At 43.1% G+C, this 25,033-nt stretch overlaps 1 protein-coding gene, 1 long non-coding RNA gene and 1 pseudogene across 5 annotated transcripts in view; 2 read left to right on the top strand and 1 right to left on the bottom strand.

Moving 5' to 3' along the window:
- Positions 1 to 6,831, bottom strand: IL12A (interleukin 12A). The gene is made up of 7 exons (XM_030842377.3): positions 6,553 to 6,831; positions 5,745 to 5,899; positions 2,443 to 2,556; positions 2,045 to 2,086; positions 1,928 to 1,969; positions 1,682 to 1,825; positions 1 to 158 (listed from the first exon to the last, which is right to left on the bottom strand). Exons 1-7 carry the CDS (start codon positions 6,566 to 6,568, stop codon positions 3 to 5), a joined length of 669 nt encoding a protein of 222 aa, XP_030698237.1. The 5' UTR covers positions 6,569 to 6,831; the 3' UTR covers positions 1 to 2.
- The window catches only part of LOC115844886 (uncharacterized), a 38,120-nt gene continuing 19,071 nt past the window's right edge, over positions 5,985 to 25,033 (top strand). For 3 of the 4 annotated variants that reach the window (XR_011377392.1, XR_011377393.1, XR_011377391.1), the window contains exon 1: positions 5,985 to 6,391. This is a non-coding gene — a long non-coding RNA (uncharacterized lncRNA). Of the gene's footprint in view, positions 6,392 to 6,472; positions 6,635 to 25,033 lie in introns of those variants that run through there. The other variant, XR_009563619.2, reaches the window with a different exon arrangement.
- LOC115844876 (large ribosomal subunit protein mL49 pseudogene) lies at positions 18,563 to 20,294 on the top strand (annotated as a pseudogene).

Consider the following 25,033-nt stretch of genomic DNA (forward strand, 5'->3'; position numbering starts at 1 on the left):
TTTTAGGAAGAACTCAGATAGCTCATCATTCTGTCGATGGTCACCACACGAATTCTGAAGGCATGAAGAAGTATGCAGAGCTTGACTTTAGTCTTATAAAAATCCAGTTCTTCCAGGGAGGGTTTCTGTGACACAATCTTGCTGTGGGAATTCAGGGCCTAGGAGAATAAATATTGAGCATGACATAGACAGTATTCCAAAATTAAAACGTTCATCCGTAAAGATGGGTGAAGCCAATACACGTCTCAGAGCCTGCAACCCACTTCCTCACTGCATCTCCTAAACCAAATCAAATCTACTCCCAGCCAGATGGGCAGGCAGAACCTGAGAGAAGAAATGCTCATTATCCAGGCACATGGATCTTCAGGGAGCTCTGAAAAGACCCTGAGAGCTATTTAGAAAATCATCAGTGGGAGTTGTATTTTAGCAAGGAACAATTCTGTTAAGATGACATCTGCTGTGATATGTAATTAATTTTTATATGTTACATTAAGAAGCGGCATCCTTTTCAGAACGGGGAGGTGATGGGTTGCTATTGATTGGAAACTCTCAGTCAGTATCAGACCTGTTGACTAAAGACACTTATTCGTGTGAGATAAATAAACCTGACAGTTTGAGCCCTTTAATTTGATAACACAATGCAAGACCATATATTTGCACAATGATCAGCAATTTTGCTTGTACTTCCTCACAAAAAGCCTAAAAGAAAGGTAGGGTGGGTAAAGTCATCCCATTTTACAGAGGAAGAAACTGAGGCACAGAGGGACAAAAGGTCTGGGCATAGTTGTCTGATTACTGGTAGAACTGATTCGACTCTTGGTCCTGAAAATGAAATATCATCTACAACTCTCTAGATGGTAACATTCTTTGATACTTGCACGGTGTTCACTGCCTTTCAAACCAGTAATCTGGTACCCCCCCAAAAAAAAAATTAAAAAAGGGTGAATGAAATAAATTTCTTTTCAGACAATCATTTCTGATGCCGTATTTTTATCCCATGCCCTGGCCAACATGGCACTCACCCTGCTCTTTCTTAAGTGGATAATTCTGTGTTTTATGTTAGCATCATGTGCTATGGTGATTCAGAAAGTTACAAAGCATGTTCTTGTCTATGAGTAACTGTGGCTGTCCCCAGGTGATAGGTCATTCTTTTCTTTCATTCACATTTTGGTTCAGCACGCATCATATCCAGGCACCAGCCCCGCTTGTCTTCTCTAGCAGTATTTGCAGATATGCATGCCAGCCCCTTGCATGTACATCCCAGAGGCTTTAGAGATGCATGAGAAGATGAGTGCAGTGGAATCCCTTTGATGGGGGTTTAAATCCTGCCTCTGCCGCTTCCAAGCTGTGTGACCTCAGACCAGTGGCTAACCCTCTAAGCATTGGTCTCCTCATTTGCACAGACCCCAAGTGGTTGCCAAGGGGACAGCATAAGGAAATGTATGCACCTTTGCCCAGAGCCTGGTGCGTACCGCATGGTCCACAAGCAGGAGGCTGCTTTCCTTAATGTGACCTGCTTACGTTGCCCTCTCTCTAGAGGGTGCCCCCAAGGCTGTCTCCCCCAGTATGTAGCTGGCTTCAGAAGGGGGCATTTCAGGCCTCCCCCAACCCAGGAAGGGCTGATGGTATACCCCTTCATCAGGGACCCTGGCTGGCGGTCTCAGCATGAAGAAGGCCTTACCTGCATCAGCTCAGCAATAGCCGCCAGCATGTCCTGATCCACAAAGATCTGCCTCTTAGGATCCATCAGGAGCTTTGCGTTCATGGCCTGGAACTCCATGTGGTACATCTTCAAGTCCTCATAGATACTGCTAAGGCACAGGGTCTGCATAATACGACAAAGAGGGGAAGGAACTACTGAGATGGGCTAAAAACGTACCTCCCCTTCCCCTGCCGTTGCATTTGAGGAAAGAATTTTGTGTCTTACCGTCATAAAAGAGCTCCTTCTGGAAGACAGGCAACTCCCATTCTAGAAGAAAAAATAATCAGATATCAATGACATGAATTCATAACATGAGCTAAAACCTTCAATTTTCTGACTTACAGTTATTAAAGAGGTCTCTCTGGAAGCCAGGCAACTCTCATTCTAGAGCCAAAAAAAAAAAAATACATCAAAGACATTAATTATTAATTCTTAATGTAAATTTTTCTGACTTTTGTTCTCAAACATCTTTTATTTTTTTTACTGTGGTAAAAAATACATGTAAAATTTACCATTTTAACTATTTTTAAGTGTACGGTTCAGTACTGTTAAGTATATCTCACACTGTTGTGAAAAACCACGTTTTTATAAATTTTTTTTCCAAATTGAACTTCTACAATGGGACCTGTTAAAGTCCCATGGTGATGGACCCCAGAAACATGCACATTTTTGGAAGAAGACGAGGTCTGATGCACAGCTCTTAACTGTATTACAAACTTTGGGAGGAAACCCCTCTATACCGTGGCTAATTCCAGTGGTAAGCAGGCCTCCACTGTGCTGGTTCTATCTTTGGTGATATCTTCATGATCAATCTCTTCAGAAGTGCAGGAGTAAAATTCTAGGGTTTGTCTGGCCTGTAAAACATAAAGAGAAACCCAGTTTACAAGATTAATAAGGCACCCAGCTCCCCATGGCACTGGCACCAAAGCTAGAGCCGGCTGCCCTTGACCTCCACCTCTGATCTGTGGGAATTTTAGGGTCTTCATAAGACAAAAGGAAACAGATCATTTACACTCTCTCTCCATCCCTCCTCCCCTTTTGCTTAGGACACGTTTCTCTGGATGATATGTTTTTCCATTACGTAAAACACTATAAATCATTTCAACAGGCTGTGCTAATCAGCCTCTACACCACGCTGTGACACTTGCTTCTGGTGAAAACGTTGTTTTCCTTTTGTCAGCATGGCTGTGTTTTATGAATATCTTTTTCAAGAAGAGCTTCTAAAGGGGGACTGTTAGGTCACTACATGATGAACATAACAAACATGCAACCTTAAAGACAAGCGGAGATTTAATATGTGGTGTACACACACGCGTGTGCGCACACACACACACACACATGTCATCTTACAGGCATGTTAACTATAATTATGATATTGAGAAGTCGATGACTTTTTGATTGAAGAGCGAGATCATTGTTCCATTTAACAAGCCTGATGTGTGCCAGGCACTGTGCTAGGTACAAAGGAAGGTGACAAAGAAGGGGACTATGTTATGTCCCCAGAATTCCAAGTTCAGCTGTGGAGTCAGGCAAGTGCCCAAATGACCAGGAGACATGCTGGCAAGTGAGAAGGGCTGAGAAGGGTCAGAAGGCTCTGGGAAGGGGGTGGAAAGGAAGCAAAGTCTTCCCCAGAGATGCGGCATCTACAGAGGAGGGGGAATTTCAGGCTGAGGGAACAGCGTGAGCCATGAATCAAAGCTTGAGAGTACAGAACATGCTGGGGTACAAGTAGTAAAACTCCTGTCTGTGGTAAGCAGAATAATGCCCCTGCCAAAGATAGCCACCTCCCAATCCCTGGAACCACAGACTAGGTTATGTTACGTAGCAAAGGCGAATTAAGGTCACAGATGAATTTAAGGTTGCGAATCAGCTGACTCTAAAATAGAGAGGTTATCCTGGAGTGTCTGGGTTGGTCCAGTGTAATCACTGGGTCCTTATAAGCAGAAGAGAGAGGCAAGAGAGTCAAGTTCAGAGTGATGCAGCATGATTAAGTCTCATTTGTTGGCTTTGAGGATGGAAGGGGGCCACCAAGGAATGTGGGCTGCTTTTAGAAGCTGGAAAAGGCAACAAAATTGGATTCTCCCCTAGAGTCTCCAGAAAGGGATACAGCTCTGTTGACACCTTAATTTTACTCCAGTGAGACCCATTTTGGATTTCTGAACTCCAGGGCTGTAAGATAATAAATTTGTGTTGTTTAAAGCCACTAAATTTGTGGTAATCTGTTACAGCAGCAATAGAAAATGAATACACTGTTCCTGGAGGTGGTCAAGCAGATCGAGGCAGCTGCTATCCCGAGCAGGTTAGAAAGTTAGATTTGCAATTATACTTCAATGAGAAAAAAAAATCTCCAAATAACACAATAGTTTTATTTCCGTGATAATTGCTTTCCTTTATTCCAAAATGAAAACGGCGACTATCTCTCTATTACTATTGCATGGTTAAAAAAGAGGACCTTCAAGAATCTATAAAATAGTGCCTGGCATACAGTAGGCACTCAATAAGTACTTGTTGAATGAAAAAAATGAATAAATAGAGCCAAAAAAAATTAGACTTGAAAATGTGGGCCCACTGCTATAGTTTTTCAGATCTTTTCAGGAGAAGCTGGAAATTTGGATCCTTATATGGGAGGTCTACTTTTTCAGTGGCATGAAACTCAAAAATCAGAATGAAATAAAAAAGACATGGCTAAACTCTACAGATCTGTGGACTAGATATGGCCTGTGAGTCACATGCATTTGCCACCTCTATTTTCTCTGCAAGTAGCCAGCTGATTTGTTCTGGCAAAACTGATGCAGGAATCATATTAAAAAATCAAATTGAGTTCGGCAATCTTTCACCTTTGGTGCTGCATCTGGGAGTAGAAGAGTCAGCTTTTTCACATAAAGCATCTATTTAAATAGGAGCTCCTAAATTTTACCCATATGGAACCTTTCTTTAGGAATCAAAGCACCTATCTCTGCAGTTTTCACTTGGTGAGCTGCCTTTTTAATTAAGATGGATTGAACTGTAAGGAAAAACTGGCAGCAAGTTATGAAAGATTAGAAGGGGAAAAAAAGAGTTCTTTAAGAAGGACTCGTGGCATTGAGCTTCCTTTAAGATATTCATAAAGCAACAAGCTAGAAATCTTCAAGGAAGATTTACTAGAGAGCAAGAAGGCGAAAGGACATCTTTTAAAACATCAGTCTTAGGCCGTTGCAGCAAAAGCAATAGATGTTGGAGTGCTTTTAAAGGAAGAAAAAAAAATTTTTTTTACATTAAAATATGAAAGCTAAAAAGATGACTGAAGCTGTAAATAAAATTAGATAACTCTCTCCCCAGAAAATGAAGCCTGGATATGCACTGTCACGAGCTCCCTGAAATGTGATGCTCTAGCAACAAGCCGAGTCACCAGACTGGAAGCTGGAGAGGAGCATTAGACACAAGGCTAATTCATCTTCGCAAGCCCTGGAGCACACAGGCCGCCCCTAATAGCGGTTTCCTGGATTGATAAGTATGTCAGAGGAACAGTGTGGGCCTGACACAATTCCATCTCTGTTGGCAGGCTACAAGGAACACTGTAAGTATCCACTTTCCTCTGTGTAGACACAGCCCAAACGAATGCCATTATAATTTATTACCCCTCCTGCTTTCTCTGGAGACACAGTTTCATTGCAACTCTTTAGCTAATAGTTGGGCCATGTGTAAAGTTCCCTCTTCTTCTCTTTTTTTTTTTTGGGGGGGGGTACACGGGCCTCTCACTGTTGGGGCCTCTCCCGTTGCGGAGCACAGGCTCTGGACGCGCAGGCTCAGCGGCCATCGCTCACGGACCCAGCCACTCTGCGGCATGTGGGATCTTCCCGGACCGTGGCACAAACCCGCGTCCCCTGCATCGGCAGGCGGACTCTTAACCACTGCGCCACCAGGGAAGGCCCCTCTTCTTCTCTTGACAACTCCTGATTAACTTCCACAATTTTCCTGCAGTTCCTTCAGGTGACCAGGGGTTCGGAGATGCCCCTTCACTACAGAGGCTGCTAAGTGGGAACCAGGACATTGAAAAGCTCACCTTCTCAAGGGTGTTGCTGACGGCTCTCAGCAGGTTTTGGGAGTGGTTGAGGCACTGGAACATTCCGGGGCCCGCTGTGGTGGCGGGTAGGCTCCTGGCCAAACTAAAGTGGTCCAGGTGGTGGAGGAGGACCAGGGTGGCCACAAGGAGGAGTCCTGAAAGGGAACGGAGGGGCAGGATGAGCTGGCCTACCTCCATCTTCCATCTCTTCTGGCCATCTCCACCCATCCACTTCTTCTGGGCACCTGCCTCCCTCCACCCGTTTCCAGTCTTCCTTCAACAACTGAAAGATGAATCGGGTTCTTGCAAGACAGCGCTCTGTGCTAGCGTTAGAAACCTACTCGCTGTCACGGCCACCTTGTGAGTTCAGATAGGGGTGTGGACAGAGTTCACCCAGAGAAAGTCTCCATTTCAGGAGGAGGGAAAGTGAGGCCAGGTGGTGAAGCGACCCAGTATTTTGTAAGCAGTGGGGTGACAAAGCCTCGCTTTGAAGCCGGCTGGGATCTGCCCTCTTAGAGCTGTAGCCTAGGACCCTGGGCAAGAAACCATCCCGTGGGGCCTCCGTTTCTCATCAGTGAAGTGGGCATAATACTTAGCTCACAGGGCTCTTTCAAGGTTAAAAGAGACGATATCCTATCGAGCGCAGGGTAAGTCCGCAATGCCTTTCCTCCTTTCGTTCTCCTCTGCCCGAAGTTTGCTGACTGCTTTCCAGGCTCCGCGGAGCCTGTCCCAAGTTTCTGCCTCCTCTTCCCGGCCGCCGCCCCTCCCCACCCCAGCGCCGAGCGCTAGTCTCGGGCTGGTTACTTACTGCGAGGCGGGCACATGCTGAGCGGCGCTGCGGGGACACCGAACCGAGCGGGCAGCTGGACGCAGACGGGTGCACGCGGCAGGTGAGGGTGGTGGCTGGAAGGCCGACCCGGGGGGTCACATTTTTATAATTGCCCGAGGCGCGGCAGGACTTTCCCGGGACTCTGGTCTCTTGCTTTCTTTCTCTCTCTGTCTCCTCTCTACATCAGCTTCTCGGTGACACGTGGAGTCTGGCCCGCGGGGCTTGCGGCGCTTTCGGATTAACTCCCAGTGCGCCCGGCCGCAGTCGTTCCGGGACGGCCCCGCCGCCTCCGGCCTGGCCCAAAACGAAAGAGAAATTCGCGCAGAGTCGCGGCGCGGGGTCCCCGGGCAAGCCCGACCCCTGGCCCTCACCCTCGGACGGCCCCCGCCCCCAGGTACCCACCCCTGGCCCCGCCTCCCTGCAGCGCCCCCTCCCGACGGAGCGCCGAGTAGGGCTACCCGCTCTCCATCTATATCCAGGATGAGCCCTGACCTCCGGCCTGGTTCTGGAGGGGGGTGGGCAAATCATTCATTTATCATTCCTTTATTCAGATAGTCCACGGTGTGCCAGGTGCGGGGCACCCAGCAGTGAACAGATCACTTTGGGGGCACTCCCACACGAAATCTGACTCAATGTGTTTTGTTCCTGGGTACCCTCTTAAACACGGAAAGGGATGAAAATCAGACTGGCTATGCAGTAACTACTCTCCTAGAGAATCCAGTTTTTTTACAGTGTCCAGGAGAGAATCGTTACAATTTAGTGGGATGGATGTGCAAGGTCTTGGCAGGAGAGGCCAGAGAGAGGGCACGTCAGCAGGAGCAACAGGGGTGAGGGGGCAGCAAAAGCTCCCAGAAGCAGGGGGCTGCGACCTGAATGTTGAAGGGTGAGTAGGCATTAGACCGCTTCCAGTGGGATGGGATGCAGGTTCTAGGTTGAGGGAACAGGGATCGGAAGTACAGTCAAGGAAGGTAGAGGGAGGTGGCGATCTAGCGGTCCTATACAGGGTGTGAGGTTGGCGAGGGTGATGGGGCTGTGCCGTGAGGGTAGTAGATGCCGTGCTAAGGAGTGTACATTCTGGTGAGGGTGGTGGGGAGCCTTCTAGGGTTTTAGGCAGGAGACATGGTTGGATTTGCATGATGGGAAGATCTTTCAGCAGTAGTATGGAGGATGGATACCAGGGGTCAGGAGTGGGAGGGCGTGGCCAAGGCCCTATTCAGAATGGAGGGTGGGCAAGAGGGATACTTAGGGTGGGGAGGGACCAAGACTTGGTAACTCCTCAGGTGAGAGGGATAGGAAGGTGCTGAGAATGGCTGAATGGAGGTTGTTCCAGTTCCTGCACAGGGGTTACTGTGAGAGGGGAGTGAGTTTGGAGGAGACACTGAGAAGTTCCACTTTGGATGTGTTGGGTTTGAGGTTCCTGTGGGACTTTTCAGTTCACTCATTTGTACCACGAGCATTAGTCACCCTGGGTATGTGTGAAAGGGAGGGGTGTGTTTGGTCACCCACTCAGCATCTCTGATGGATCTGACTGCACTAAAGTCCCAGGACTTCACAATGGAGCTGCCAGTGCCCACCTTTGTGCAGATGCACTAAACTTGGATAGGGATAAGCCTTTTGGAATACAGGAGAGAAGAGAGGGTGCTTCCTCTAGGTCCCTGTTGAAGTCGGGAAGGATGAGGTAAGCCTTGGGATGTTACCATGAACACTCGGCAGGGCCAAACTTTACTGAAGATGGAGTGATGAAGCCAACTAGGAGAAAGGAGAAAGCTGTGTTAACCCCTTGTCTGATTCAAACTCTCTCTGTTGTTGGCATCAGTCCCCCTAGCAGATCATCTGCTCAAGGGTGATGAGGTACCCACCATAGGGACTTGTAGATCTGTGTAAAATGGGAGCAATAGTTGATCTCCAAAGCTCCTTCCAATGCTGCAGTCTGTGAATTACCCCTTGGGAATAGAGAGCAATGCATCGTCAGAAACAATTGCATCTAGCAGACTGTGTGAAGCAAATGACAGGTGCTGAGCTGTGTTGTTGCCATAGGAGTTTAGGATGGAGTTAAATGTACTGAAGTCAGATGAAGTCAAGTTTATCACAGCTGAGCTATTTCTCCCTTGGAAGGGCCACCTCCTATGGAAAAGTAATTTCTGCAGCATAAATGAGCATAGGGCCTCTGCTCAGAATGGATTCTTGGCCACCAGACACAGTTTTTGCCTATACTTTTGTGAAAGTTCTCTGATGTGCTGCACATCCTTTAGCCAAGATAGAACAACAGCCTTCTTCTGGGATAACATTACTTTTCTATAAGAGACATTCTTTGCCCATGATTACTACTACATGATATCTAGCATTGTACTGGCAGTCTTGGCCAATGCTGTAAGGAAAGAAAAAGAAATGAGAGATTTAAAAACCAGAACATAAAAGACAAAAGTGTCACTATTAACAACAGAAACAACAGATCAAATACTAGAACTAATAAGAGAATTCAGCGTCTTCACTGGATACAAATACCTACTTTCAAAAATCAACCAAATTTCTCTACATCTGCAACAACGAATTAGAAAATATAATAACAAATAATATACCAGATAATAAATAGACAGTAATAAAAAGAAAATACCATTCACAGTAGCAGCCAAACTATAAAGCAACTGCCTGTAGATGGAGAGGCAGTACAGTGGTTAAGAATATGGACTCTAAACTATTTGAATCCAGGTTCTGTTAGTTACTTGCTGTGTGTTCTTGGGCAAGTTACTTATCTCTGTGGGCTCAGTTTCCTCGTCTGGAAAATGATGATAATAAAAGTACCATAGGTTTGTTGTGATTATTACATGGGTTAGTAGAAACATAAAATCGTCTTTGGAGAAAATTTAATCGAGAACATAGAGTGATTTAATTTAAATGGGAAACACATACCCTTGGGTGGAAGATCTTGAGATGTAAATAGCTCAAGTCTCTTCTAGTTAATTCACATATTCAATGCAATTGCAATACAAATTACAAATAACTTTTCTGAAGAACTTAATAATAAGCCTACTCTAAAATATATGAGAATAAAAGCCCATGAATATCTAAGTTAAGCTTGCAAAGGAATAATAAAGATGGGGGAGTAACCCGACCAGATATAAAGACATAGTTCAGAGCAATAATAAGAAAAATAGTGTTTGGCAAAAGGACAGCCAAATGGACCTTTGAAACAAAATAGAAAATTACAGACAGATTCATATATATGCATATTTAGTATAAAGATACAATAGCACCCAGGACGATCAGGGAAGCATGGATTGTTTACTAGAAAATTCTCACTGTAAGGTGAAAAATAAAACTGGACTCCAACCTAAAACAACATACAGAAGTGAAGCCACTTGGAAGTAGGTTAAAGACTAAATGTGAAAAGTAAAGTTATTACAATAGTAGAAGAAAATGTAGGAGGCTATCTTTGTCACTCAAGAGTGGGAAGGACTTCTTAAAAACATCAAAGCCCCAAGCCATAAGTGAAATATTCGTAAATTTGATTATATAAAAATTAAGAATTTCTGTAGTATAATTTCCTGTTAACCATCGACAAAGTTAACAGATAGCTGACAGACTGGGAGAAGATATTTTGCAATGTCTAAAACCAATAGGAGAGTATACAAGGAACTCCTACAAGTCAGCAAGAAAAAGAAACCCCAGTGAAAATGGGCAGAACTTAGGAACAGGCAGTATACAAAGAGGAAACCCCAAAGGCTAACCAGCATCATGGGATGCTCAGATATATTATAATCTGAAATATGTCAAAGAAAATAAGAATAAGGTATAAAATGCCAAAGAAAATAAGAATAAGTTATCACTTTGTACTTTTTAGACTGGCAAAAATGAGTACATTGGATATTGACAAATGTTGGTGAAATGTAGGATTCTAGGATCTTTTCTATAATGCAAGTAGACTGATGCAGCTATACTAGAGGGCATTCCGGCGTCTAGCTTTGGTCAGATTAAGTATATGCATACCTGATGACCCAGCATTCTATCTTGGCATGTACATCCCAAAGAGATTCTTATACAGGTCCATAAAGCCTGTATATGAAGGTGTTCTTTAAGTCACTGTTCGTAGTGGTGGGAGTTGAAGGCAATCTAGTTGCCCACCAGTGGGTAAATGAGTAGGTGAAATGTGAGGGATCCACTTCATGGAGTATTCTGCAGCAGTTAGAAATAATGGACTATATGTACATGCATCAATATGGGTAGGTCTTTGAAACATAATACTGGGTAAAAACATAAAGATAAAAACAGGGTAAGATCTGTATATAACACTAGAGGTAGACAATTAAACCTCTTGGAGTCAGATTTGTTTGGGAATACAAAAAAATTTGGATTTTAGAAAGTGAAAAGGTAACATCTCATGATTGAACACAATATTTCTGCAGCAAAATGTAGGAATGGTTACATTAGGTGGATGAAGGCTACAAATAACCTCACATCCCATGAGTCATATTTTGCTGCTAAGTGAGCTTAAGAAAAATAAACCTTTGGTGTCCAAAGCTGGGAGGTTTCAGAATTGTAAGTGATTGTGGACTTCCATATACTTTAATGAGAAGAATGTATTCAAAATTGTACACATTACACAAGGACACCTGCAAACAAAAAGATACATGTTAAACATATTAGGATAGATCCCATTGAGGAGTGATGGGAATGAGAATAAGGAATGGAGATAAATAAAATATATAAATATAAGTATACACACATATAAAAGAAGGGACCTGTGATGTCATGAATTGAAGAATACGATCAACTTAATCCTCTTCATCTGAAGTCCTTATTCTGCCCAAAACGTTGATAAGTAAAGACACCCTTTCTAAGCAGATAACTTGATAGTTGTTTGCAAACTTTAATTGTAGTTTAGTATATTCAGGTAGTTTTTCTATTAGTCATTCCTTTCCCTTTCAGTTTGAGCAGTGGGCCAACCTGAGATCTCACCTAATAGATCCATCACTGGGAATCAAAGATCTTTTCAGGAATTTGGCAGAACGTATTAAGGCTCTGTATCAGAGTTTCTCAACTGGAGGCAATCTTGTTCCCCAGGGGACATTTGGTAATGTCTGGAGAAATTTTGGGTTATCATAATGGGGTAAGGGGGTTGTTACTGGCATCTAGTGGGTAGAGAATTGATGCAACATGTTGCTAAACATCCTACAGTACACAGGATGGCGCCTCGCTTCCCCAAACTAAAAGAAGTTATACCATCCAAATTATCAGTAGTGCTGGATACCTGCAATAGTACTAAATATCAGTAGTAGCTCAGGCTACCTGCTTTCATCATTATTCTTCTCCATGAGTAGACATGTTCATAGTCATAGGCTCTGAACAATAGACTTGGGACTGTATCTCTGGTGCCATAATTTAGAGTGGCAGCCCATTCTTGGAAGAAGTGAGATTCCAAAGAGACTTGTGATCAGTTGAAACTGTAAATGTGAATCTGTAGGTAGGTATTGTAAACACTAGCGTCCTTCACAATATAGCAAGGACTCTACTGTCAGATTTCCTGCAGTTCTATTCTATAGGGGCTACTGAATTTGAGCATAAATCAGCTGGTGTTCGCAAGCCATCTGACAGTGTGGGGTCCAGTACAGCTCTGCTCTTAAAAGGTGACCTGGGCTTCCCTGGTGGCGCAGTGGTTGAGAGTCCGCCTGCCGATACAGGGGACGCGGGTTCGTGCCCCGTCCGGGAAGATCCCACATGCCGCGGAGCGGCTGGGCCCGTGAGCCATGGCCGCTGAGCCTGCGCGTCCGGAGCCTGTGCTCCGCAGCGGGAGAGGCCACAACAGTGAGAGGCCCGCGTACCGCAAAAAAAAAAAAGGTGACCTGTTGGCTAAGAGGCAGAGCCTTATGTTCCTTGCTGCATATACCAACCTCAAACATGACATGCTGATGAGGCTGGTTCCATGGAGCAATTTCTTCTTTGGTGGTGAGGTGTTTCAGCAGCAGGGAGAAGAGTAGTGAGCTGAGCCAGAGAGGCTACGGTAGAGTCTAAAGTAACTTTGCATCTATGATCAAAAGACTTAGGTTCTAGGCCCCTTCTGCGACTTACCATGTAAGCTTAGACAAGCCACTGCCTTTCCTAATTTTCATATCTGCAAAATGGAGATGGTAATCCCTGATTGTCTAGCCTTGTCATATGAATCAGATTATATAATGACCAGGTAAGACTTTTGTACAGTGGTAGAGTGTCATCGCTATGAGATATCACTATACAAAGAGAGGTGCAGTTATTATTTTTGGATTAAGGCACACACTCACCAGTTTCTTCCACAATTGACTCTTTGCACTCTTTTAAATGTTAAGTGGCAACTTCCCAATGGGGGGGAAGGAGAGTCCTAAATATTCATAGCACTGTTTCTACAGGCAACATTCATATGTTATCATGCTGTCTTGAAGAACCTCAAAAGTATTAACAGTGGTCTTCAAGAAAAGATTCCAGGAAAGGTGTTGTTATTGCTTACTGATGCTCCAGAATAAAGATTTTTATGGATATTGTTGCAAACTTTTCTGCATCTTGAGACAGTTAAACAAACAAAAATGATACAGCTCCTGGGCATTGCAGCGTCATGCCTTATGCTATCACCTGATGCTTAGACATTAAAAAGAAAAGAAATGATGAATTTGACTATATAAAGAACAAACATCTCTACGAGAAAAAGATACCATAGATAACATTTAAAGACAAATGATAACCTCAAAAATAAAATTTGCAACGGCGTATGACAGATCAAGGGCTGATCTCCTTAGTATATGAATATGAATATTAAAAAGAAAAAAGTGGGCTTCCCTGGTGGCACAGTGGTTGAGAGTCCGCCTGCCGATGCAGGGGACGTGGGTTTGTGCCCCAGTCCGGGAAGATACCACGTGCCGTGGAGCAGCTGGGCCCGTGAGCCATGGCCGCTGAGCCTGCGCGTCTGGAGCCTGTGCTCCGCAATGGGAGAGGCCACACAATGAGAGGCCCGCCTACCGCAAAAAAAAAAAAAAAAAAAAAAAAAAGCCAACAATCCAATAAAAAATGGGCAAAGGTTATGAATAGACAGTTTAAAGAAAGAAAAATACAAATTACTTAGAAACATATGACAAATACTCGGCTGCACTCAAAATTAAAGAAATGCAAATTAAAATTACGAGATATGATTTTTAACCTATAATTTGCAAAACTAGAAAGTTTGATGACTTATGGGTATGTGGAAATAGGTTTCAATATTCTGTTGGAGGGAGTATAATCCAGTGCAATATACTTGGAGGGTTAGTTGGCAATAGCTATTAAAATAAAAAATATATGTATACTTTTGCTCAGCAATTCCACTTCCAAGTATTTATCCTGTAAACTATTTGCACGTATACATAAAGACTGATTTCCATTAAAAGTATTATTTTTAATATCAAAAGACTCGAAACATTCTAAATGCCCATTAATAGAGAATTGTTTCAATAAAGCCTAATTCATCTTTTCAATGAACTTTTCAATGTAGCTATTAAAAAGATTGAATTAGATTTATACGTGTGTTAGAAACAATCTTCATTATGTGAAAAGTCATGTGAAAAATCAAGGTTCACAACAGTGTGTAATATGCTTCCATTTGTGCAAGGAAAAATGTATATATATATATATATATATACACATACACATAGATATAGGTACAGTATCAACATAGATCTACACTCCTAAGAGCATAGAAAATCAATGACCATTTCCTCTGGAGAAGGAGATTGAATCTTTGAAGTAGTGGGAAAACCTGCTTTTTATTTAATATCCTCTGTACTGTTTGAATTATTTAACATGCAAATATATTGCAGCTTTATTTATTTATTTTTTGCTTTGTTTTATTTGTATTCTGAAAGATCACCTAATGGCAGGTGAAGTGAACTGCTAAGAGAGCTGCTGGGCACATTCTGACAGCTTTTTTTTTTTAATTTTTATTGAAAAATAGTTGATTTACAATGTTGTGTTAGTTTCAGGTGTACAGCAAGGTGATTCAGAGACATATATATATATATATATATATTCTTTTTTAGTTTCTTTTCCAGTATATGTTATTATAAGATACTGGGTATAGTTCCCTGTGCTATACAGTAGGTCCTGTTGGTTATCTATTTTTTTAAATTAATTAATTAATTTACTTTTGGCTGCGTTGGGTCTTCATTGCTGTGCGCGGGCTTTCTCTAGTTGCGGCGAGCGGGGGCTACTCTTCTTTGTGGTGTGCATGCTTCTCATTGCGGTGGCTTCTCTTGTTGCGGAGCACGGGCTCTAAGCACGGGGTCTTCAGTAATTGTGGCTCATGGGCTCAGTAGTTGTGGCTCATGGGCTCTAGAGCGCAGACTCAGTAGTTGTGGTGCACAGGCTTAGTTGCTCTGCGACATGTGGGATCTTCCCGGACCAGGGATCGAACCCGTGTCCCCTGCATTGGCAGGAGGATTCTTAACCACTGCGCCACCAGGGAAGTCCCTGGTTATCTATTTTATATATAGTAGTATGTATATTTTAATCCCAAACTCCTAATTGATTCCTGCTCCCCTTTCCCCCTTGGTAACCATAAGTTTGTTTTCTATGTCAGTGAGTCGATTTCTGTTTTGTACATAAGTTCATTTGTTTCATTTTTTTTTAGATTCCACATATCAGTGATATCAAATGATATTTGTCTTTCTCTGTTTGACTTACTTCACTTAGTATGATAATCCCTAGGTCCAACCATGTTGCTGCAGCTTTTGAACAGAGAATTTCCTCTAAGTTTCAGCATTTTTGCTTGATTTATTATGTAAACATTGAATCTGTCAGTGGATTAACCATCTACTGCTGAGGCAGGGGCTTTTGTGTCTGACTCCATCCATCCATCCATCCATCCAACCTTCCATCTTCTCACTCTTATTTTGAAGAATATTCTACATGTGTGCTACGCACATTTAGATCTTCTCTTTTAACTATTATGTGCACTCACATTAGTTTACTGGCTGGAGCCTTTCTAGCCTCTGGCCTGGTAGAGTGGAAAGACCATGGGCTTTGTTTGCAGTACTGGGTTAAAATCCAGCCCCCGTCACTTTCTAACTGTGCAATTTGGGGCAATTTCATGAACTTTTCTGAACTTCTATACAATAGGGAGAAAAACACCTACCTGGTGGGGTTGTTGGGGCAACTTATTGGGATAATGTACACACAGTGAGACAATGGGTGGAGCCCTGTAACACAGCAGCATTACCCTTAGCATGTTGCTATTTCCTTTTGTGACATTGGCTTCTAAACAGTGACTAATGCTTTAAATAATCCCTCAAGGGCCCATCACATGCCTTATTCTTCAGTGAGTAGAAGGGTCGGGGTTAGCACGTGATGCTGTAAGGCTCCTAATGTGGAAGGAAATGGAATATTCCTAGTTAAGATGATCCTTTTTCGCTTCTTAAAAAACAATGAACATTTCTGAAAAGTAGGTTGGTTACTACTAGCTTTTTACAGTCCCCAAACAGCCATTTTTATAGTTTCATATAGTCATTATTTATTTGTTTAGTTTCTAGCATTTTTCATTCTTCCACATTTGTATGGTCTTCTATCAGAGATAATGTTCCTTCTGCCTGAAGAGCTCTTTTTAGACTTCTTTTTTTTTAAAAAAGCACAGGTCTGCTGGCAACAAATTCTCTCAACTTTCGTTTGTCTTAAATGTCTTTATTTTGGCTCAATATTTGGAATACATTGTTGTTTGGCAGTTATTTTCTTTCAGCATTTTGAAGATGTTATTGCAGTGTCTTCCGGCTGCCACTGTTTCTGTTTCTAAGTTGCTGTTTAATTGTTGCTTCTTTGAAGGTAATTTGGGCAGATAGTCTGGCTGCTTTTAGGATTTTCCTTTTTGTTTTGTTTCGTTTTCCCAGAAACTTGGTTATGAACATTCCTAGATGTCTGTGTGTGTGTGTATGTGTGTGTGTGTGTTTGTGTGTTTGTATTTATCCTGCTTGAGGTTTGTAGTACTTCTTTTTCTTTTTTTCTTTTTTTGCAGTACGCAGGCCTCTCACTGTTGTGGCCTCTGCTGTTTAGGAGCACAGGCTCCGGACGCGCAGGCTCAGCGGCCATGGCTCACGGGCCCAGCCGCTCCGCGGCATGTGGGATCTTCCCGGACGGGGCACGAACCCGCGTCCCCTGCATCGGCAGGCGGACTCTCAACCACTGCGCCACCAGGGAAGTCCTGTAATACTTCTTGATTCTATACCTTGATCCCTTTAAATCAGTTTTGAACAATTCTTAGTCATTACCTTTTCAAGTATTGCTCCTATTGCTCTCAACTCAGTTTCACTCTGGAACTCCAATTACATATATGTTCGACCTTTTCACAATGTCTTACACGCTTTTCTTTGCGATTTTCCACCTTTTTTTCTTCTTTTTTGGTTTGGATGCTTCCATCTGGATATTTTCTGCCAACCAATCTTCCAGGTTGCTAATGCATTCTTCATCTGTCTAAACTGTTTTTGAACTCATTTGTTGAATTTTTCAGTTTTAGAATTTATATTTGGCTTTTTTGTAATACATAGATTTCAGTTCTCTGATGAAATTCTCCATCTTGTCATCTATTTTCTTGAACATGTCAATCACGGTTATTTTACATTCTGTGTCTGATAATTCCAATATCTGGATCATCTCTGTGTCTGTTTCTATTGTGTATTTTTTCTCTTGTCCCTGTCTCTTTGTATGCCTGGTAATTTTTGATTGAATGCCAGACATTGCATATGAAAAACTGTAAAGACTCTCAATGATGTTAACTCCGGCAGACAGATTAAAAGCAGAATACCTTAAACCAATCAGGGAATAAGCTTACTTGAGGCTGGGTTTTAAGCCTTTACAAAGGTTGATCTATATCTATTTACCCTTATTTCTAGGATGTAGTCCCATCAGTTCCAACTGAAAGCAGAAGGTGTTTACCATGGCCAGTCTGCTTTGGTAGGCTCTGAATGCTAATGTTTATTTATCCAGCACTGTGGTACTGTCATTAGCTCTGTTTAGTTTCTCAGTCTCTTAACTGCCACTTTTTGTTCTGCCTCTCTAACTCTTAGCCTGTTCTGCTTACTAACTGGCAAATACGTAGAGGCAAAAAACAGATAATTCTATTTACTTATTATTTTTTAATGTTTTTTTAAAATTTATTTTTGGCTGCATTGGGTCTTCTTTGCTGTGCACAGGCTTTCTTTAGTTGTGGTGAGCAGGGGCTACTCTTCGTTGCGGTGCACGGGCTTCTCATTGCGGTGGCTTCTCTTGTTGTGGAGCATGGGCTCTAGGCACGTGGGCTCAGTAGTTGTGGCTCGTGGGCTCTAGAGCACAGGCTCAGTAGTTGTGACGCACAGGCTTAGTTGCTCCACAGCATGTGGGATCTTCCCAGACCAGGGTTCAAACCTGTGTCCCCTGCATTGACAGGCAGATTCTTAACCAGTGTGCCACCAGGGAAGTCCCAAAGCAGATAATTCTATTTAAATCAGTTCTCTGCACTTTCTTTCCCTCCAAAATCTTGGCATCTCAAGTCCTGGTTCCTTTGGTGGCCCTGAGCTCCCATATTTGTCTCTCCAGTGACTCTGCCAAAGCTTCTGTTCAGCTTCTCTGCCCTCTATCCATTGTAAAGATGAGTCAGCAGATGACTCAGTGGGGATTGTAGAATGTCAGGCTTATGTCAGTGAGTTTGCCTTCTTTCAAGCATCTTGACCCTTCAAGCCCGGGCTGCCTTGGTGGCTCTTCAATGTTTGCAGACATTACAATTTTTTAAAAATTTAACTCTTCTAGGTGTTCTCATGGGAGGATTTTCTTTCTACAAGCTGCCTGCCATGGCTAGAAATAAAAACCAAATAACCATTTTAAATACAGGGTCTCCTCTTTGTGCTTTGCGCAGGCGTTCTCTCGGTTCCGGGTGGGTGGGGGTGGGGTGGGGGTGGGCGCCGGGCGAGCCGGAAGGGGCGGGACCAGGTTGGTTGCGCGCGCAGAAAGCGAGTGTACGGGGGAGTTCAAGATGGCGGCCACCATGTTTCGGGCTGTGCAGCGAGGCTGGAGGACCGGTGTCCCGCTGGGCTGCGGGCTGCGCGACTGACCCAGGGGCCTCCTGATTACCCCAGCTTCGTGGAGCCTGTGGATGAATACCGTTTTGTGGAGCGCCTGTTACCCCCCACCAGCATCCCAAAGCCCCCAAAGCATGAACAGTATCCCACTTCTAGTGGCTGGCAGCCCCCCAGAGACCCCCCCACCCAACCTGCCCTACTTTGTGTGACGCTCTCGTATGCACAACATCCCAGTCTACAAGGACATCACGCATGGAAACCGTCAGATGACTGTGATCTGGAAGGTGGAGGGGGACATTTGGGCCCTGCAGAAGAATGTGGAAGATTTTCTGAGCCCGCTGCTGGGGAAGACACCTATCACCCAGGTCAATGAGGTGACAGGTACCCTTCGGGTCAAGGGCTACTTTGATCAGCAGCTCAAAGCCTGGCTTCTGGAGAAGGGCTTCTGAAGCCCAGCTGAGCAGCCTGCACGACCAGCGTCCCCCTGCGACTGGGGTGCCGGGGATCTCAGGAGGAGGGGAGTGGCTGTTGAGGCAGCTAGGGGAAAGGGGCACAGAGACCAGGGCTGAGGGCCTTGGAGCAGGCCTTGTTTGCATAAAGGAGGAAATGGGACTGTATAGGTGCCAGCACGTGGGGAGGGCTGTCTAATATTGGAGACCCACCAGGAACGGCCAAGCTAGGGGGGAGCATTAATTCCTCCGCCCCCCCACTTTGGCATGTCCTGCTTTCCCTTCATTGGAGCTCCTTGGACTCAGCTATTCAAGCTGTAGAGGTGATTGACTGCCCCTTTGTTGGAAGCAGTAGCCCAGCCCAGTTTACAGGAGGGTAGCACAGGGCAGACCCATTGGGCACATTCCTTCCTTGGCCCGCAGACCCTCACTGCGGCAGAAAAATCCCTGAGCCCTTGCTCTAGGTCATACCTGACTTGGTAGAGGCTACAGAGAACACAACACGACTCAGACGTGGGTCCTGGAGGTCTTCAGTTCCAAGTGTAGTGCACGTCAGCCCCTTGGCTCATTCCTTTTACCCATGGAGAGGCAAAAAGGGCAGTTACCTCTATTCCATTCCATATTAAGAGTTGGGTCTGACTGGGTTTCCAGCTCCAGCAAATTAAGTGATTAGCTTTAGCTGGTCTGCCCACAAGGGGCTCCTTGAGAGCTCCTAGCAGCCCAGCACAGGGCCATCCTTCCCAGGTTGCTGACCTAGTTATCAAGGCTGGACAGGGGGTTTGCAGGCAGGAAGATGCTGACCTTTTGTCCCTGCCATCCCATCCCACCCCAGCCAAGGAACCTTCACACCTGCCCCATCCTTGGGAGTCACAAGGGCCAAAAGCCAGAGTTCCCACCCCATCTCAGCAGCAAGCTGGCTTAAGACAGGGTTCAGAGCCTGGCTCCCCTACTTGCTCTGACCTAAGGCAGGGTACTTAACCTTTCTGGGGTTCGGTTTCTTCATATGTAAAATGGGTATATCTTTCTAATACCTTAATATTCAACATTGTGCTCAAGAACAGTGCTGGCTTGTGTAAGTAAACCCTCACTCCTGGAGATTCCAGGCCACTCTCGAGTCTACGGCCTGAGTTAAGAAAAAGGAGCATGGCACACTGATCCTATCACACCAGTTCCACCAGTCATTAATGCAAGTTTTTATTTGGCTGTATATACAATTTAAGCTATTAAAATTTGTACAATATTTACAAATTAAATAATCATCTGAAAAAAAAAATACAGTGTCTGCTCAGAGTTCCAAAGTTGAAGTTTAAATTCAGAGTGATTATGACAACTGACGGTGTTCTCCTTTTTAAAAATAATATACTGTCCTTGGTACTAGAAGAACTGTGACGGACACAGAATAATAGTAATGACCTATAACATAAGTCATTACTATTATCATCCCCATTTTTATAGATGAGAAAACTGAGGAACGGGGCATCTCAGTCAGTCACTGAAAGTCATATAGCTAGCAAGTAGCAGGGCTGGAATTTGAATCCATGTGGTCTGACTTTTGAGGTCACTCTTAACAGAAGCATAGGACATTAAACAAGTTCTTATTATTGAGAATGTAGTATGATACTCTTCTCTCTCCCTTCCCCCAGATCTATAACAAGCGATAACAAATATACAGAGAGACCTTTATACCATAGCATCCTTCAGGAACTCACTGGGTTTTTCTTTTCCATTTGTATCCCCTGCAGGCCTTTCACAGAGCTGGGCCCATGCAGATCCACAATAAAACATTTTGATTTCCAGTGTAAAGCTGAGGTCTGAAGTTATATTTTATCATTTGTCCTGTTGCTTTTCTTGTGTTACCGTTAAGAATTCAGCAAAACATATTGCATTTATGAAAATGAAATTTAGGGATACACAGTACGATTGTGCAGCCCAAAGAGATAGTTTAGGGCAAAATCTATCCTGTGCTTTGCTTGTCGAGCTAAGGGATACCCACTGCAGCAGGGAGGAAAGGGTACCTTTTTCTCATTCAGGTTCTGGACAACTCTAAGTTAGAATTTTTCTCTAATCTGTCTCACAGGAGGAATTACCCATCTTTTCTGGCCAAAGCAGTTGAACAGGAAGATGTCTAAACCCAACTGTTTGTAATCGTATACTTCTGTTTATTTGGGACCCACTGCATGGGAAATTTACAGGGTCTGATAACACTGATCTCAGAGTAGGGAGAAGGAAAATAGGACAGGAAAGCATTGGGCATATTTGTACTTCAGAAAGGGAAGAGTTGAATCAGTTTTCTGTTCTCACATGCTATCTTTGGTGTCAGACCAAAGCTTTTTGTTTAGTAAATTTCCAGAGAAGAAACTCCAAGGGAAAGTAGCAGCCAGGGCCTTTTCTGATATCCTACAATTTCATTTCCTGTGTTGTTTTCACAGCATGAAATGCCCCAGTGTTTCTCTCCTAACCAGTGGCATAAGTTTACCCAATGTCAAGGAACTCCAGAGACCTTAGAGCACATTCTGTATATTTATCCTGCTGGTAGTAATATCCTTTTAGACAATGGACACAGAACAGTGTTGAGTGCTTTCTCCAGAAGCTGAGAACTAATGTTCCCACACCCAGTAAATATTTAACTCTATAAAAAGGTTAAGCAAATATATTCTCATAAAGCACGTGAAATTGATCTATTTTGTATTTAAATAGAGCTAAACCAATTTCATGCAACAATTTTAGGGCATCTATCTAATAAACAACTTTCTACAGGTGATTTTATTTATCTTGGGATCATCTCAACCAAAAATTCTGGGAATAGGCAAACAAAAAACTCACTGAATTCTAAGCAAAATTCCACTAGACCTTTCACATTAATTGGAATAACTTTTTCTTTGTTAAGTTGCTCAGGGACTTTTTTTAAAAAAATGTTGATCTCTTTTGAGAGGCTCTGGCCAAAATGTAGTAGATTGATGCTTATGAGATCTGTTCATGATGATGAATTACAAGGCTGTTTATGTTGATTCCTTCTCTTGCTGGAAAAAAAAATCCAAATTTGAGCCATTGGCCCTTAAATAAATGTTTCCCTTGGAATAATAAAGAAAAGCATACTATTGTTAAAATAATGTATAAAGGGCAGAAAACACCTTTCAGAAGACCGTCTTTGCTTCCTGGTGGAAAACAAATAGGCTAGTATTTTTAGAATGCTGAGGCTTTGTGTATGGATACAATAATTGAGTGACTTCAGCTACTTAAACAGTCTTGTTAAACAGGGAAGCTTGGTACTTTTTCTGACTGTGTTTAGGGGATTTTGTACCCAAATATTACTCTGGAATGATCAGGGGAAGGGTGATTTTACTGGTTACTGGTAATAGTTGCTAACATTGACTACATGATATGTTCTAGGGACCGTACTAAGCAATTTTATATTATTTAATTTAATCCTCACAACAACCCTATGAGCTAGATACTGTTACTATCCCCGATTTACAGGGAAACTGAGCTTTAGTGAGGTTAAATAACTTTCCTAAGACAGTAGAGCTGGGATTTGAACCCAGCATAACTTTGCTACTCTCTTAAAATACAGTGGCATGAGGGGGATGGTTTAGAGTAGTGGGAGGGGAGTGTAAGTTAATATAAACTTTTTGGAAAGCAGTTTTGAAATACTTATCAAAAGCCTTTAAAAAATACCATATAGGGCTTCCCTTGTGGCGCAGTGGTTGAGAGTCCACCTGCCGATGCAGGGGATACGGGTTCGTGCCCCGGTCCGGGAAGATCCCACATGCCGCAGAGCGGCTGGGCCCGTGAGCCATGGCCGTTGAGCCTGCGCGTCCGGAGCCTGTGCTCCGCAGCGGGAGAAGCCCCAACAGTGAGAGGCCCGCGTACCGCAAAAAAAAAGAAAAACAAAACAAAACAAATCATATATTTTGACCAAATAATTACACTTCTGAGGGTCTAGTTTAGGGCATTGTTCAGAGATTTAGACAATGATTATGTAGAAGAATGTTCACTGCAACATTATTTATAAGAGTTTATAATATAGGTTGAAAACTAATGGTCTCTACTAATTATAATAGGCACATAACATAAATTATGACAAAGGCATAGTTGGAACATTGTGCATCTTTTATTAATAACATTAAAAAACGTATTTTGGGGAAAATGTTCAGAATTTGTTGTCAGGTGAAAAAGAGATATAAAACCATAGATGTATAGTATGATCATAATGGTGTTTAAAGTGGAAGGAAATCCAACAGAATGTCAACAATGCCTATCTGCAGATAATGGATTATGAGTAATTTTTATTTTCTCCTTTATGCTTTTTGACATTTTAAATTTTGTCTAGAATGAGTACGAAGTACTTTTATAACCAGAAGAAAACGCTATTATTAATTTTGTTTCAACTGAAGAACAGTAAATTAACCAACATTGCAATTTCCATTGTCAGCAAATCACCTTTTGCTTTTAATTAAAAAAATTTGTTTTGCTCTAACTTAGTCCTTCTTCGCTGTGCAATTTCTAGAATATCACTGTAGAAGAAATCATCATCACAGCAGATATCTTGGAGCACAGTGAAGCCCTGAGTTTACTCAAGGCTTGCCCTAAGCATTGTCTATAAGTGCTCTCCTTAGGCACATTTAAATCCCCTGGACCTTCCCAGCAGATGGTAAGGAGACACTCAAAGGCAGGGCTTAGGGAGCTGTAATCAAAGTGCATCAAAACATGGAGAACATGGTCAGAATGTATCCTCTGAAACTGATGCTAATCAAAGTAGTAGAATAGAGCTCCTACAAAGTAAAGACGCCTTCAGAGAAAAATTGTGAATACATTCTTTTGTTTATCCAGCAAATATTTATAGACCACCTTCCATGTTAAAAATTCTGTGTTAGGAGGGCTTGGGTAAGTTAGTATAAGTCAGCCATGATAAGCCCACGAGGCTGCCTGAGTTTTTGTTAGGGTGACAGAGGGTCTCCAATCAGGGGAGCAGAGAATCTCTCAGCGTAGTTAAGAGGCTGGCAAAAGGAGTTTTCAAATCTGATTGAAGTTGGGAGGTATTGTGAGGTAAGACCTGCATAATGAACATAAGGGAAGCTTAAATCACCTCTCAGGTATGAAGTCCTACCTGGGTTCTCTCCTTGCCGGAACTGTTTATAAGTGGGAAAGATGCCGTTTATAAGTGGGAAAGCGGGCTTGGGTGGGCAGTGGTGAGGGAGAAAGAGTGCAGATGTCCACTAAGCAGGGTCTAATGAATAGAAGACTGAGAAGCGGTAAGACACAACTAAAGCAGACCCAGTTCCTTCTTTCTCCTTCTCCTTTTAAAAGTCTCAGACTAGAATCTCAGATTCCTTCGGCCAATATCATAATGAGTTAGAACACCTCTACAAGTGCTCATCCCTAATTCTCTGCTCTGACCTGGCCACCTCTACACCGGCATCTCCCACAACTCTCCCTCTTGTTCGAGTTGCTCCAGAGACACTGGCTTTTTGGCCATGAAACACGCCAGGCATGTTCCCACGTCAGATGTTTTGCCCTTCCTGTTCCTTCTCTGCACCACTGTCCCCATGGTCATTCACACATTGGATCCCATGTCTCTTTCTCATAGTCTCTTCCCTGCCATCTTATGTAAAACACTCTCTTCCCTCCCCCTGCCCCCTGGGACTCTCCAGCCCCCTACTCAGTTTTATTTTGCTTTCCTAGCACTTACCACTATTTGACAATATATTATATGTTTAATTGTTTGTTTATTGCTTATTGTCCTGCATTAGAATGTATACTCCATGAGGGCAGGGACTTTGTCCATTTTATTCACTATTGTATTCCCAGCATATAGAACAATGTTTGGTACATAGTAGGTGCTCAAAAAATAGTTATTGAGTAACTAAATAAATGAATGTACTTTTCTGGAGGGTTTTGTATCCCATATGGTTTGGGAATATGTATCAAAACATAAAATGATACATACCTTTGACCTAGCCAATCCAACTTCTTAGA

This window comes from Globicephala melas, chromosome 4 (assembly GCF_963455315.2).
Source record: "Globicephala melas chromosome 4, mGloMel1.2, whole genome shotgun sequence".
NCBI classification, from domain to species: Eukaryota; Metazoa; Chordata; class Mammalia; order Artiodactyla; family Delphinidae; genus Globicephala; species Globicephala melas.